Source organism: Lichenostomus cassidix, chromosome 2 (assembly GCF_008360975.1).
Source record: "Lichenostomus cassidix isolate B80296 chromosome 2, HeHo_3.0, whole genome shotgun sequence".
Taxonomy (NCBI): Eukaryota; Metazoa; Chordata; class Aves; order Passeriformes; family Meliphagidae; genus Lichenostomus; species Lichenostomus cassidix.
The window spans coordinates 70,110,800-70,127,525 of NC_139482.1; the positions used below are offsets into that span (position 1 = coordinate 70,110,800).

A 16,726-nucleotide genomic window follows, 5' to 3' on the forward strand; every position below is an offset into this window, starting at 1 on the left:
TTCAGAAAGGACAATGATTGCTAACTGCATGTTTTATTTAACTTATCTAGTTGATCATGCCTAGCTTAGCTGGTGACAGCAAACATCATGAGAGCAGTGCCAAATGCTGAATCTTCTCCATGTCTGCTGTACACATTCCTAAAAAAGCGTAAGCTTTACAGACATGCTGCATCTAATACCACTGTTCACAAGTCAGTTTAATGCTAAAGAATCAGTACATCCAACTCTAGGTTCAAAGGCTATAACAGCACAAACTCTTCTACCATCAGCCGTAATTCTTATTATGCAAAATCAGCCTTTTTTTCCTTTCTTTCATAACCAGTTTTCAAATTCTTCTAATACACAATCCAGCCCACAACCTTGCCTTTTAAAATCCTACATTTGCTAGAGATGCTCTGCTGAATGAAGAATATACATGTGACACAGGATTTTTTTATTTAAACAAAAAAAAAACCCTAATACTTTTCAAATGCTTGTTACTGTAATATAAAGGTACAGTAGACCTTAAACTGGTTTAAGGCTCTGTTCTTTTTATCTCTTTTGACTACACTGTTGACTGATCCTACATTGTTGACATATACAGAGAGCAATTTGTTGAATTTGTTATAGACATATGCTGTGACTCTCTGGAGAGAATTTTACTGACTTGTTTTTGCAGCCCTGTGTTAGCCATGCTAGAACAAATACTCTTCTCCACAAGTAATGCAGAGGTAATGTTTAATACACAGCCTTATAGATACAGGGGTGAGAGAATGAGAAAGACACAAAGAGGCCTGCTGATGCATGCAGATTTAAAATAAACCCTCCAAAATCTTCAGTAAGAGGACTCAAATTGTACAAAACGGGTGAGTTGGTAAATGCAGCCAACAATGTCCAAAAAATTCCAGTAGAAAAAGCAGGAGGAAAGGGGGGGGGGGAAGAAGGAAAATAAAAAGAAGGCAAAAGGGGTGGAAAGTATCTATCTGCCTGTTCTAGGCTGAGAGGATCTACAGTTGATCTCTGCTTTGCAATCTGCTGACGCTCTCAAGACAGTGCTGTTCACAACTAAGGTGACAAACCTGCATTCCCCATTTCCACAGTGTAAGTAAATACTATCAGTTATTTGTCAGGAACTCAAAATACATCTCCTATTAACACAGGACTGAACCAGCGAGATGTGCTGAAACTGCTTACACTCCAGCACTGTACAAAGGATCACATCCCACCCAGTGCGGCAAATTAAACATCATATATACCTCAGGCTCTAGCAGACTGTTTTACCCAGAGAAACATTTACTCAGACACTCACAGAAGAGTATGACCTAGTCCACTGCAGGCTACAAGGTGTCTTAATCTCTGTACTACAGTATCTAGCCACACGGATCAATATATTTGCATTCTAGGTTTCACTTACAAGAAGCTGCAAGTCGCAAAATAAACTAGGATCTTGTATCACAAGGATTCAGAAAAGAAACATTCTGAAACATTTTTCTTACAAGAGACACATTCAACATGTAACCTGTAAGGCAAAACAAGTAAAATAATTTAGCGTACTCTTTTCATATTAGCAGGAATTAAAGTTGTCATTTGATTAAGGAGATTAAAGAGACACACACAAAGCAGTTCTCAGTGCTATAGCCTAATCTTAGCAGAGATGAACATGTTTATACAGATGATACCATTGTTCTGGAAGCCATGAAATGGAAACACTTTCTGTATTTAACAGTCTGAAATGCATCACAATAATCTTCTGTTTATTCACAGGGAATATATAGACTATAGGTTCTAATTTAATTGATGCAGACAAGGGACATTTTTCATGCCACCAAACAAACATGCCTGCCCCCACCCCCCAAAAAAACAAACAACAAAAACTCCAAAAAAGAAGATGAGACACATCCCCAGCAACTTCCCAGAACTTGGACATTTCAAACATTTTAGATTCTAATTTTCAGTCAGTTCTTTCTTTTATTAGCTAGGACACCCAAGACAAAAAGGTTAACTGCTTGCTCTGAAAGGATATAAGTTCAGGTCTACTTCTAAATAATGAACTTTTAATCCACACAACCATACTATGAGCTCCATGCTTTTATCAAGACAGTACATTAGAAGTCCTCAACTCAGGAATAGTTTTGTATAATTACATACTACACAGCTTTCAACAAACTCCCGTTGGTATTTCTGAAATGTTAAATTGCATCTCCCATACAAATATTATTAACTTCTCTTTGAGGCACATCCTGTTTGCAACCTGCAAACTACCATGCTTTAGTGTTTGTAGCCATGAAATACTGGTACCAGAAGAAACCAAGAAGTCCTAGACTGTTAACTTCAGCTCATTAGGCATGCTAGCTATCTTCCAGATGTTCCACCACCTCATTCTTAACACTTTTTGTCATTAACTTTTTTATTTCAACAGACAAGCTTTATAGCATGAAAGCAAATAGACACACATGCAGAAAGTCAACAGTCACACACAATAATTACATCTCAGACAACCTAATAAGTTTCATAAATAAAATGATTGCTCACTGATGTCCCCTAGAGGTCTGTCTGTCCCACTACGTAACATACGGAAGGAAAAATACTTTCCTACGTCACTTACTAGTCCTGCACTTCAGTCACAATAACCCCATGTGGAGCTGCAGGCTAGGGGCAGGGTGCCTGGAAAGCTGCGCAGTGGAAAAATACCTGGGGGTGCTGGTTGAGAGAAGCTGAACGTGAGCCAGTGTGTCCTCATGTTGCCAAGAAGGCCAATGGCAGCCTGGCCTGCATCAGCAATAGTGAGGCCAGCAGGACCAGGGCAGTGATTGTCCTCCTGTACTCAGCATTGGTGAGACTGCACCTCAAATCCTGTGTCCAGTTCTGGGCCAGTCAGTGCAAGAAGGACACGGAGCTGCTGGAGAGTGTCCGGAGAAAGGCAGTGGAGCTGGGGAAGGGCCTGCAGCACAGGTCTGATGAGGAGCGGCTGAGGGAGCTGGGGGTGCTCAGCCTGGAGAAAAGAAGGTTCAGAGGGGACCATATCATTGTCTACAACTGCCTTAAAGGACAGTGTAGGCAGTGGTCTGTTTTCCCAGGCAACAAGTGACAGGACAAGACAAAATAGTCTCAAGCTCCACGAGGTGAGGTTCAAGTTGGACATTAGGAAGAATTTCTTCACTGAAAGGGTGATTAGGCATTGGAATAGCCTGCCCAGGAAGGTGGTGAAGTCACCACCCCTGGAAGCATTCAAGAAACAACAGGAGATGGCACTTTGTGTTTAGTTGGCATGGAGGTGTTCAGTCAAAGGTTGTGTTCAATGACCTTGGAGATCTTTTCCAACCTTAACAATTCTATGAATTTGAGTCAATAATCATAAAGTAATTCATGACAAAGAGTCACTGGTTCATCTGACTAATCATCTAATAAGCAAGTAGATTGCATACATAGTCAGCTCTGCTGCTTGTAGGACTCTAAGCACAAACCCAATGCTCCTATTTACTATCTGCTGTAAGGAAAAGGCTAAAAAGGATCTGACAGTAAGACAAAGCAAGTGCTTGACTGAGAAAAACAAAATTTCATTGTACCCAATTCTGATCAGAAAACTCACTGTCCACTTAGATACTTACAACTTTCAAGGCAGCTTCAAAACTGAAGAGAGCTGCTTAGATAGAGCTCCTCCATGGCTTATATAAAAGCAAAATCGTTGCTGGTAAGAGCTTCTAAGCTTTTCTGTACCATTTATATTAGAGCCAATAATAGTTTGAACTAGGCATAGTTATTGTTTAAAGAAGCATGCAGCTTTTTCAAAGGAAAAGAGTCAGTATTATTCTCATCAACTGAAGGTGTCTGAATCACAGGTTTTGTTCCACCCTTAATGCTGCATCTACAATTCTCTACTCCCCAGAGCACACATTCAGAAAAGGAGTGGCCTGCTACTTATCTTAATTACAGGTCTTACTATCTCTTTCTTTTTGGACACAAAGCTTCATAAATCGAACAAACAGGAAGAGAAACTGCATTCAGATTACATAATGAGGTTTATGTAAATTGCACCTACAGCCCAGGGTCTTGAACTTCAAAGGCATTCCAGCTCCTCGTTACCCCTTGGACCAAGGCCCATTGTTTTGTCTTTATTTAAATAAGTTGGCACAGCATTTGGAGTGCTCGCAGATGAGAGGAACTGGTTCAAGCGGCTATTATGGCATTTTGAGAATTATGACTACAATCCAGAGCCTAGTAAAGTTGAAGATTCCTGTTGCCACTGCACAAGACCAAGAACAATTAATACCCTGCAGAGGGACAAATTTACCCCTGGCCCACCAAAAAAAAAAAAAGTTGAGTTAAACTCTAAAAATCTTGCCCACTTACACAATTTTCATTTTCTTTCTACCAAGAATTAAACTAGATAAAAATGGAGAGAAAAATCCCCTGAAACTCAGTATTTTGCATCAATATGTAAATAGTTATTCTTAGCTGTCAAATCGAGGAACGCAGTTAGTTGAGCAATGAGTATTTTCAGCATCCCTCCAAATAAGTCAAAGCCAGCTGGAAGAAATTTTACTTCCCTATCGACAGAAAAAACTTCAAAGAATAGTATGCTGCGTTGTGAAATTAAATGACTCTTCACTCCAGGAGGTCTTTTTTCCTGATTTTATAGCTGTCATTTTTAAACACGATGTCCTCCAAAGAACAATTTTTGCCCCCTAAATAATGGGGGGATGGAGCAGGAAAGGGGGTACAAAAGCCCCAAGAGATATACCATTTCCATTCTTTCTCATATATTTAACTACATCCACAGGAGCAGAATATCTTGGCCATCAGATCCCAAGGGTCAGGACTAGCTAGCTAGCTAACCAAGGAATCAAAAGGAATCCTGGCTGGGGCAACTGGCGTAAAGAACTTGGACTATCAACTTATGCAACTAAATGATTTTATGAGACAGTGGCAGAGAGTAGAGAGGGCCCTGGCGACCACATCCATGGCTGAGTAACAGACAAAACCCCAAAGCGCAATTACTAACAGTGCCTTTTTTAAAAAAAAACAAACACCACAGTGGGTGTGCCAGCACAGACACCACAGAAAGCTAGTTCTACTATTAATTTTTCCTACCTGAAATCTTGAATGAAACTTCAGCAGAGCACAGTATTTTTATGCATTTAAAACCCACATACAACCCTCCATGCTGGTATGACAGCTGCTGCATTCAAAACAGCAGGTGATGTCTTTTCTTTACATGTAACAATTTATCATACAGCACACAAATAATATTAAGTAAACTAAGAGTTAAGTAAAATATCTCATAAGTAATGATACTTAAGTTTAAAATTCTCAGACACCTAAGATGATTTATTTCATCACATAACAGCAATCAGTGGGAAAATGTTCAATTAGAATTTGCCACGAGTTATTTTTAGAAAATCATATCTATGTTAAGATACCACAGTAGATAAATGCCAGCCCAATTGAGAAAAATAACTAATCTACAACGAATACAGGTTATTTTCTAGTGAAAAATGTACAAATTATTCTCACAAAAAAGGCAACACTGCAGCGAATTCAACTGTCCAGAAAAGCTATTTAAGGACAAAAGTTACACAAAGAATAAAACATGGCACTTTGGAATGAAGCACTCAACTGAAAAACCTAGAATTTTCCCAGGAATTTTCTGCCATAAAATTTACTGAGCATAACTGCCCCAAATCTACACACAACTCTGACACTACCATGCAGTTGTAATTTTAGCAGGTATCCAATCTCACAGATGATTTTCATAAGCAAGATACCATTCCTTTTTGTTTTTTTAATTAGGACCATTGTCCTCCAGTGATGGCCCTTAAATATCCTGTGAAGAACTTAAGTGTTTCAGAATTCCTGTCTTAGAGCCAAATATAGAAAAAGTTACGACACGTTCATTTTTCATTGAGTTTGAAACCTTTGAGTTGTTTATGAAGGTTGGTTGCATTTCTCTTAAACATCTCAGAGAAAGAAAAACTAATCTGAAATCCCTCAGACAAGACAGCGCAGTTTACAAACCTGAAGATACTTTGGTACACCCACCCCACCCTTTTCACTTGAGTTAAGCTTCCCCACTGAAACTGCAATTGACTTCAAGCATCAAAATCTATCCCATTTGAATACACACACACACACACACGCAAAATATTTTACCAAAATATACTCAAAGGTAACTGCACCATTCAGCTCTTAGGATTACAGAATTCTTGTTATTAGAGGGCTACTCCAGACAAATGGCTTCCCAGAGTTCAAATCCTCATTTGAGCAATAGTTCTAAAACACAGCAATGAAACTGACTCAAGGGAAGCTGAAAACAAGTACACGAGCACTTTGATCTGATCTAAAATGCCAGTGTGCCCCACTCCACAAGCAGTGAAGTAATGAAACACTGAAGACTACGTCAAACTATCTCTGCTTCTGCCCAAGGCAAACAGAAGGTCAGTTTTTGGTTTCTTTTTCTTTTTTTCCACTTAATTAAGATACTAATAGCTTAAATAGTTATTCAAAATGACCCCTTAAAAACAGAGGGGAAATGAAGCTGTAAGCATGTGAGGTACAGGTTCACTCCAAATTAAAAAGCTGAGTGTAAGAAGTAGCAGGATTTCCAGCTCTAAACTTCTGTGGAATTCTGTATGCATGTATTTTTCAAACTGACCTGCTCAGGCAGGTTGCCTCTCTTCCACAGGATCACTTAAATAACAAATAAATACCTCTTTATATTGTTTCATAAAGAGATTTTTTAAACTACCAAAGTAGGTTTTGATAGTTAAGAAGCACACACCAGTTGCTAACACTGGTTCAAATTAATCTTACTTTTTTGTACTATTAAGCAGTACCTTCCCAATAACCATGTAGTGCTTTAGATGCATAGCAGTCTGTCAGTGTCCTAACAGAACAGATGGATGCTTTAATTACAGAAGGGCTCTTAGGTATATCAGCAATTCCATCATCAAGAGGATGTTTATGTACAGTTAAAAAAAAAGGCAAGAAATAACTGGTAAAAAAATGCAAGAGGGACAGTGTGAGAAGAGAAGAGAAGAGAAGAGAAGAGAAGAGAAGAGAAGAGAAGAGAGAAAAAAGAATGCCACATTCTGTGCTGCAGCAGTGAAGAAATTCAGCTCCTGGATGTACCAATTTAGGTACTACATATTTAGTATATATAGTAACTGCTATGTACATCACACTAAAATCTCCCGTGTTGGTACTTAACACGTACTTAAGTTATGGATGCTAGCCAGGAGTACAACAGAATTTAAAAGTTGCAAAAACCATTGTACTTAACAGCTGTCACATACCAAATCTCAGCTGCGGCTGCACCAGCATTCCAGCACTATCTGCACGGCTCCTCCTGCGCAGAGGAGAGGCTGCTGCGCCCTGAGAGCCCCCTGAAAGCTGCCTACCTCAGAAAGACCCCATTCCACCAGCAGATAAGCAAACGGCTATGCACATGAACAGGTGGAGCTGGCCAGAGGCACTGCAACCATTTTAAACTTTCCTGCAGAACAAGACTAGGAATGTCATTACCTTGGGACCAACATGGACCAGGCCTGGATTTAAACTGCTATGTAGCTGAAATGTGAGAGTTTCCCAAAGAGGCAAGTTTTAGGTATTACTTCTCTTTGCAGCAGATGCCAACACATAAATGATTACAAGGTAAAAGAATGTTCATCTGAGTCACATTAGGAAGAAAAAAAAAAAAAAAAATCAGGATCATAGCAGCCCTAGGCAGAGGTTGTTTTTCCTTTTGGTTTCAGACAAGTTCACTGAGACCTCTCCTGTCTAGTCACACCTGCAAAAAGACATCCACTCACATTAATGTGAATTAATTTCTTTCATGTTAAAGAAGATATTGGATGTCAGAACTATGTCAGTGCTCCAAAAGCAGATCTTTAGGGCACAGCTGCTCTCCCACACTCAGTTAATAATAAAAAGCGTGTCTTTGGCATGCTTCCCCCCCAAATGGCACTTAGTCACCTTAAATCGAGTCTATCAATGTATTCAATAGCTGAGCTGAATTATTCACCAAGTAGCACAAAAAGCAGCCAGCAATACTTTTCACATTCCACAAAGCTCTGCATTGCCAGGCCTCTGGCACCTTCTAAACTAAGCATCTAGAACCACGTTTCCATCCATCTATCTGGAAGTCTTAGCATGACCCCAACTACAAGGTATACTTTTTTTAAAGACAAGCAAACGCAATTGCTTAGAGCACTGCAACTGATCCTGACACTAGATCTTTGCATCCTCTTCTTTACTGGACAGAACATCATCCCTCATAACATACTTCGACACTAAGCTAGATTCATTTTTCTTCACAGCTTTCTAAAAGACCACGTGAGCCAAAAGGATCTCTTCCCAAATAACATCTGACAGCCAGATGCAAAATTAACACCCTTAATTACATCTGGCATTTCTTAGTATTCTGCCTATAGGCAGTCATCTACTGAAAAAGTGATATATTTGATGACACCAGCAGGTGCAGAAGCCCTATGTCACATCAGGGGGCAGAGAATTTAACGGTGGCCAAGTGCCAGAGTCAGAAACAACATCACCTTTCAGCACAAAAACAAAAAAGCCTCAAACATCCATTGTCCTGAACCAGTCTTCACGACCAGGATCATGTTACTCACTCTCCTTGCCTTGCAGGAGCTCCAGAACACAGCACTGTGTACAGTTCTGTGCTTATTTTTGATCTAAAACAAATAAGCAGTTTTACAGCTTTTAATAAGATTGTTGTATTAGTCTGTTTTTCCTTCTACATGCAAATTATAGGGAAGTCAAGGCCACTGGGACAACGATTATTTTTATGGAGCAATAAGGAATACTATAACTTGTTTGTAAAAAGCCTCCTGGATCACAGCCACTCTTGGGGATTTAGGAATACTTTAGGAAGTCTGACCTAATCGGTCTCCCAGCGACAATATCATGACTGTAATTGCGCTATGGATTCTTACACAGTTCCATAACTCAGTCACGCAGTATCCCAGCAGAAAGCTATTTAAACATATCAGTTTAAATAGAGATTAAGTATTTCAAACTTTGAGGACATTATCTTATTGTTAAGATAGATTTCAGCAGAGAGAAAAATGCCTGACCAATCACTAATGCCCAGTTTTGTTCAAATTGATGTTACAGGGAGTAGGATCAGCCCCTTAAAGCTGTAGGGGATTTTGTTTTAGCAGTGGTGTTATCCTTTTAGTGCTTAGAGTCAAGACTGAAGAAACCAACCACATTCACACTTTTAAGGAAGAAAATGAGAGGAGACACCAGAATAAACATGCACTAACCACATTCTGAAACAAACCAAGGCACTCTACAGGAAGCACTTTTACCTTCTTAGTGTCCCATTTTGGTTTTGAGGGTTTTTAAAAGACCAGATATTTCATTTACAGAATATTTGTGGACTGCTATTTATTAAGAAAACTGTTTTGTCACAGCAGAAAAATCTGATTCTCTGCAGTTCTCCAAGCAATAATTTTTTTAATCTGTGTTTTCCAGATTCCACAACAGGAGAAATTACCAGCTTACAGCAATCACTATAACTATTTGCTATACTGTCTTATTTGAAATTTGTAATGGTAAGTTTCAGTACAGTCATCTTCCAGTCTTAAAACTGTCTCTCCCCAGAAATAAGAAGAAACCCAAAATCATCACTGTGCTCTGTTCTTCTCTCCCCACTACAAGGGGATTAGGTGAAAGAATTCCTTTTAGAAGCAATGCAATAAATCCAACCTAGGTTTATGCCATTTCACATCAGTACAAGACCAGTATCACCAAATCCTACTGAGACAGCTTGCAGGAAATTACAGGGATAGAGATGCTAGTGGTTCTCTATCCATTGGGACAAGCCAGGCCGCTTAAATCAACGAAGTCCTAGGCAAACAGGAAATCACTGTTTTAAAGCTTTCCTTAGGGTATGATCCTGGAGGATCACTTATTAAAAAGGTACTTCTCCTAAGCAAAACACCTAACTTTGGGGCCAAAAAAACTGTTCCCCTTTCCAGTGTAATTTGGTGTGTATTCTTTTTAAGTGTCTCCTTCCCGCCCTTTCATCTTCAGGGTGTGTGTGTATAAAATAAGGAAGCAGAGATAACTCGCCAAGACAGTTACATAAAATCAGTATGATTACATGTCAGTAATATTTTCTTAGCTGTTTTTGGCTGGTATGTTAGATGCTGCAACCTTTCTGTTACAAGCACCTGATCACAGGTGTTTTAGATGTTGATCACAGATCCCCTCAAAGAGATAAGAATTTCAAAAAACGCTGCACTTTTGAAGTACAGAGGCATACTTGTTAGCATATGAACTTGCGTAAGAAATTTGCATTAATTTAATCCTATGTATGCTCACAGAAATACCCTTCCACCCAGTATTTTTGTACAAGGAAGTCTAAAATGTATGAGCTACATTAGCAGTCAAGTTGAGACACTGAAATAAAACAGAGTTGGAACATCCTCATTTAGCATGTAAAATTAATCATTTAATGCATTAAAACTACATGCAAACAGGCTTAACCGTGTGTAAGACTTTGCTGTGTTTCCTGATTGTGTTTTCTTTAGAACACATCCTGTTAGAAAAGGAGGCACACAGCTGTCCCAATTTAAAACACATGTGTGCATCCCCATTTAATGGTGGGAAGGGACTGGAAATAAAGGAAGCAACATCCCTCCCAGCATCACCTGCTGATTTCCATCCTCAACAGCACAGGGCAGAAACACGAAAGACCACAACCATCATCTGAAAAAAAGTATGTTAAGCTACTTTCTAACCCCAATGCATCTAACCTATTTCTGTCAACTCCTTTAACAAATACTGCTTTTGCACTTGTTATGCCAGGGTCATTGTACAATCAGAAAAATCTGAAGAAAAGCTGAACTGACCACTTGCCACCACTCCCACATTCTCTTCTGAATAAAGAAGGGCACTTATCCAGCGTACCACTCTCCTTCCCACCCCACCATTACCGACTCCATTTGACATTCAGCGGAATTCACTCGAGAAAAGAATCTCTGTATTTCTCAGAGTTAAAGCACTGAATTCTCACGGTTCATTGAAGGACCATTCTGCTCAGCCAACCCAGCAAGGGGATGGATGGCATGTGCTACTCTGCTAGCATGACCTCATCTCGGGATATCACATTTACCTATTTCACAGAAAAACTTACTAGGTATTTGAATGCGTACTTGGACATTAAACAATTTCTTACTTTTGAAGAGATGTACAGGACAGTTAAAATCCAAAAAGTTCCGAGATTACACTAAGTCTTTTACACAAACCAACTCAACTGACACACAAGGTATTTTTAAACCTCCCTAAAACTGCAGAAGATTGCATAATTACAACGTGGGAGCTAACTTTTCCACCCAACACTCTCCAAATCCTGTACTGTATGTTGTAACATCAAAGCTCCATTACAAAGCTTCTCCCTTTTCATCACAGAGCTTTTGACCACCCCACTTCCAAAGACCGTGACCTGCGCTTCCTTACTTCTATCGCTTACTGCCTCAGTCTCTCAGTGAAGTCCCACCACTCTAACGGGAAAAATTTATGCCAACAACGCAAAGTGCAGGATTTTGTTTGCAGGAATGCACCGCTCTCAGCGCAGGCATCTGCGCACCCCGCACTGTTATAACCTATTTCAGCAGCAAAAACTGCGCGGGGCTTCCCCCTTGGGAGAGAGCCGGTCGTGCCCTCGTCTCCGAGATGGAGCGGGCTCGGCGCTCCCCGGAGCGAGCACGCAGCTCCGCTAAACCGTGAACGAGCTGCCGGCATCCCGCAAACATTTGGAACAGCCTTCGACCTCCCGTGCCCGGCAGCGGCACCGATGCAATTCCTCGTCACTAAGGAAAGCAGTAGATTAAGGCTGATCTAACCTCGAACGCCCAGTGCCGCTGCTGGGAACGGGAAACAACACAAGCGCGACCTCCATTACCGAGGCGCTGAAGGGAGGGGAGGCTGCCCAGGGCACAGCGCTGGGGCAGCCCGAGCGCCGCTGACACGGCGGCTTCTGCCGGCAGCCAGCTCGGGGCAGCGCTTCGCGCCGCCGCCGAGGACCTCCCGGCACGGCCACTCCCCGGCGCGGCGCGGAGACACCCGCGGGCCGCCTTCCCCGTGACAGGGGACAGCCCCGGGCCACCTGCCCCGTGACAGGGGACAGCCCCGGCGGCGGAGCAGCGCCCAGCCGCCCGCACGCCCTCGGCTCACCCCGGCGCCCGCCGCGCCAACAGCCGGGGCGGTGGGCGCGGCTCCCGCCCCTTCCCCACGGTCACCCTCCGACCCCGCTCACCGGCGTAGAAGCGGATGAGGCAGCCGGTCTCCGAGTCCATGCCCTCCTCCTGCACCCGCCACAGGTCCCGGAAGCCCAGCTGGGAGAGGTAGTCGTTCTGGATCTGCAGCGGTTTCTCGTGGGCCTCCAGCCGCCGGCTGGTCTCCCCGTGGAGCTGCACGTACAGAGCGGGCGGCCCCGCCGGCTGCTCCCGCCCGCCGGCCGCGCCCGCCGGCACCCCCACCGCCCGCCCCGGGGGCAGCTCCCCCGGGCAGGGGGGGGCCCGGCCCGGCCCCGCACCTGCTTCTTCCACCCCGTCGGGGGGCGCCGGCTCCACCTCCAGCTCGTCCGAGGAGGACGAGCCGCCGCCGCCGCCGCTGCTGTAAGGGTCCAGCCGGTCGGAGACGCTCTCGGCGCTGGGGCTGAAGCTCTCGGTGTCGGAGCCGGCCGGCCCCAGCTCCCCCAGCAGGGAGGGGCAGGAGAGCGGCGGCCCCGCAAGGTACAGTTCGGCCGGCGGCGCCCCGGGGCTGAAGTCGGAGGGCGCCGGGCTCGGCCGGCCGCCGGCCAAGTCGCTCTCCTCGGCGCCGCTGCACAGCGGCAGGCGGTCGGGCCGCGCCGCTTCCCCGCAGCCTCCTCCGGACAGCCCGCTTCGCGTCCCCCGCCGGCTCCTGGGCTTCTCGTCCGGCTGCAGCCGCAGCCCCTCGGCCGCGGGTTCGGGCGGCGCCTCGGCGGGGCCCGCCGGCGGCTCGGGCGGGGGCTGCGGCGGCGGTGGCGCGCCCGCCTTGCCCAGCACTCGCACCACGCTGCTGCCGCCCCGGTGGCCGAGCTGCTGCAGCCGGGCGGCCACCTCGGCCGCCGTGGTCTCCAGGGTGCAGAGCACCGGGCGCAGGTAGCAGTTCATGTGCCGCTCGTAGACGTGGACGCAGCCCCGCTGCAGGTCCCGCCGCACCCAGTCCCGCTCCGGGGGCTGCAAGGGCTGCAGCTGCCGGGGCGGCTTCAGCAGCAGCAGCGCCTTCCTGTCCAAGCTGCGGGTGCCCAGCGAGGGGGCCGGGGCGCCGCCGGCAGAGGGGGAGGCGGCGGAGAGGTTCCTCTTCAGCCTCCCCCGCCGCAGGAGCAGCGAGTTAGCGCTGCCGGCCCCGCCGGAGGCCGCCGGAGTCCCGCTGGCCGCCAGCGCCGCGGGAGGAGCGAAGCCGCCGGCTCCCCCTCGCCTCCGCCGCGGGCCGCCGGCTGCCTTGCCGTCCAGCTGCCCGCCGCCGCCCGACGGCTCCGCGCCGCTCTCCGCCTGACTCCTCCTGCCCGGGGAGCCGCTCTCCGGCTCCCCACGCCCGCTTTCCGCCGTCGGGGCTTCTGCCGCTCGCTGCTGCGCGGGCTCCATCGCCCGCGGGGCCGGGGATGCCGCCGCCGCCGCCCTGCTGGGAGCGCCGCTCGGCGCGGCGTGGGGGGGCCGAGCGGAGCGCGGCGCCGCGTCCCGGGGCTGGGGGGGATTACGTAGCAGCCGCGGGAAGCATTCCGCCGGTGCCCGGCTCAGTCCCGCTCCCCGGCTGTCGCCAGCGCCATTAGGGAGGGAGGGAGACGGGGAAGGAGCGAGCGATCCCGCCGCCGTCCGCCGCTCCCCGCGCGCGCGCGGTTCATGAATATTAACCAGCCGACGGGGAGCGAGGGAGGCTCGCGAGGGTGACGCCACCGCTCGCGCGGCGGGGCGGGGCCTCGCCGATAAACACAGCGTGACTCCCAGCCGGCCGGGCGGCGCGCGGGGGCCGCTGGGAGCTGTAGTCCCGCGCCGGCCGCAAGTCCCGGCAGTCCCGCGGCTTCCCGCCGGCTCCGGGGGCCGCGCAGGCTCCGGGCGGGAGGCCGGCCGGCCCTGCGGGAGGGCGGGAGGCCGGGATGTGCTGGGGGTTGCGCAGCTGCCCCGCGCTGGCCCGCGGAGGCGTAGCGTGCCGCAGCCGCTCTGCACGGCGCGGGGCTGAATCCGTGTTAAAATTACTGCAGGACTTTGTCCCGCGCTCCGTGTCTATCCCGTAGGTCTGGCCAGAGGGTTTTGCGGGTCCGGTGAGCGCACTCGGCCCGCTCTGCCCAGCCGGACACCTTCTCCCCGTTGGCTGCCGCGGCGCGCAGCCCAAGCCCTGGGCCCAGGCAATGTCCTCAAAGAGGGAGATGATTTCTCCTGATCCAAGATGGAGAGAGACACGGAGATGTGGGTGGGAAACACATACATGTGTATATACGCACACATACCGTAAAAAGAGCTGCTTTGTGAGCAGACACAGAGAACGTTTCGCTGCCATTAGCCTGTCATTGTGTTTCAGGGACTAAAATTACCTAAGATGCCTACTTGTAAAAAATTGCTTAGAAGCAGCCATTGAATAAAAACTTTTTTTTTTTTTTTTCAAAAAACATCTCCCATGATTTAAAACTAATTGCTGAAAAAGAAAATTGGAATCAGATACATTCCATTTCGAGTGGAAACGTGAGTTTTTATACTGCAAGGACAGCATACTATGGAATTCAGAGAAATCTCTTAGTGCTTCTGGAGATGGTTTAGCTGAGTAATGACGGCTGGATGGGGCTGTAACTGCCTGGGATCTCTCCTTTTTAATACATTTTGTAAAATCATAGTGAAGCATCCTGCCAGATATTCATCAAAAATGCAATAGACTGCAATAAATTCAGAGTTCTGGGCAATTGACCAGTTGTGTCAATATTAGGGGAGATAAATCATCACCAAGAACCTGAGATAAACTCTAAGTGAAACACTATTTTTAGTTGGTCGGTCTTTTTAGTGCACACGTATAGTACATGAACCATAAATAAACCAGAACCATAATAAAATTAAAGTTTATGCCTCCTAATAAAACATTTCTCCGCACTTCTGTATTACTATCTTCATATCACCTAGAAGCAGATGAAACAGGGCACAGAAGACAGGTATTCCCCAAGGAATTTGCCCTTGGGAAACATGTAGCTAACTTTTAAAAGTTTTTTGTAACAACAAAGCTGATGTTCACCTGTGTGTGAAAACCACCCACTCTCTTAACAGAACAAACTGAAAATTAATGTTGGTGTGATTGTGGAGTTCGTGCTGCCTTGTATCTAGAGCTTCAGTCACCACCAGGAACATCTCTGGAATTCAAGAGCACAGACTGACCAAAGATGACAGCAGCACTTGGCCATTAAAGGCTTAAACTGCTGCCCAAAACCACTCTGGCAATAGCAGCACGCAGCAAAAGTCAGCACTGAGTATATGAGCTCCTCTTCTGGCTGCTTCATGCATTCTGATTTATTTCTGCTGCTTTGCACCACCTTTATGCCACCTACTTCACAGAGGTTACACCAGGTTCCCTGATTTAAACGTGTGAGAGAAATGTTCTCCACACATACACAAGAAGGGAACAGTAAGGTTTAGGGACATAATTATTAACAATAATACTTGAAATGTTTCTAGAAAGCAGTTTCCAGCCCTTCTCTTCTTTGGTGGGAGTGGCGAGAGAGATCTAACTTTCTCAAGCTGTGCAAATACCTGAATGTTCATGCACACCCAGAAAACATCCAAAACACAGAACCAAAGAGAGGTCTCCTGGGGCTTCCAGTTTTCTCCCTTGTGGCTGGAAGTACCACATCCTACATGTTAGGGAGGTCCCCCTAAGATGGCAGATAAACAAGCTGAGCATCAGTTTGAACTGAGCTCAGCTGATTTGTCCTCTGTCCTAACTGGAAGACTGTCCCAGGGCCACCCTGTCCTCCCTGTTGGGAAATTCTTTCCAATTTTCGGCCTGAATTTTAATTACACATGGATAGTATATGCACATTTGCTCACATGCCAACATTGCATTGCCCTTTGACTCAAATAGTTGTTTTGGCTTTTTTTAACTCCAGAGCATTTACCCCAAGGTGCTTAGAGGCAGCAACAGTATTCCCTGGCAGGCTTTGTTTTCCCCCTTTGATAGACTAAACATGTTGTGTTCTCTGAGGGGATAGTTCCCATAGTGTAGGAACACGCAGTTAAGGTCATTTGGACAGCCTTGGATCAGATCCTCCATGGTCCATGGGGTGGATTGGTATAGCCACAGGTCTGGATTTACTCCATGAGTCCATGCAGAGCAGCCGCCGCCTGCGATACAAGTCAGAGAACTGGCCTGGGATTGAGCTGACCTCGCCCTCCCTCTTGCCAGGCTAACTCACCACTGCCAGCAGCCTCACTCATGAAGGGCTTTATGCAATTAAAAAATAAAGTAGCTGTACTAAAGTCCTGGGTGCAAGGGGAATTGTTGGATTTATTGCTGCCCTGTGAAATTTGTTCAGGAGCAGAAGGCTGCAGTGAGGCTCCCGGCATCCTATGAGCCCTGAGTTGAGCCATGAGGAGAAAAGAGAGCATGCAGTGGATTTTCATACTTTGCTGAATATGAAGGCGGCAGTTTCTGTAGTGGCCTAGCACCTCCAAATGTTAGCAGTACCCAGCCTGGTTATTTTTGCATTATGCAGGGACAT

The 16,726-nt window shown here is 46.1% G+C and overlaps 1 protein-coding gene across 1 annotated transcript in view; it reads right to left on the reverse strand.

Annotated features, from left to right (window-relative positions):
- PHLPP1 (PH domain and leucine rich repeat protein phosphatase 1) overlaps positions 1–13,878 on the reverse strand; it is a 136,371-nt gene extending 122,493 nt beyond the window's left edge. Inside the window, exon 1 of the mRNA XM_085052067.1 lies at positions 12,263–13,878. Coding sequence (XP_084908193.1) covers positions 12,263–13,616 — 1,354 coding nt within the window. The 5' untranslated portion in view covers positions 13,617–13,878. The remainder of the gene's footprint in view (positions 1–12,262) is intronic.
- Between the last annotated feature and the right edge of the window lie 2,848 nt (positions 13,879–16,726).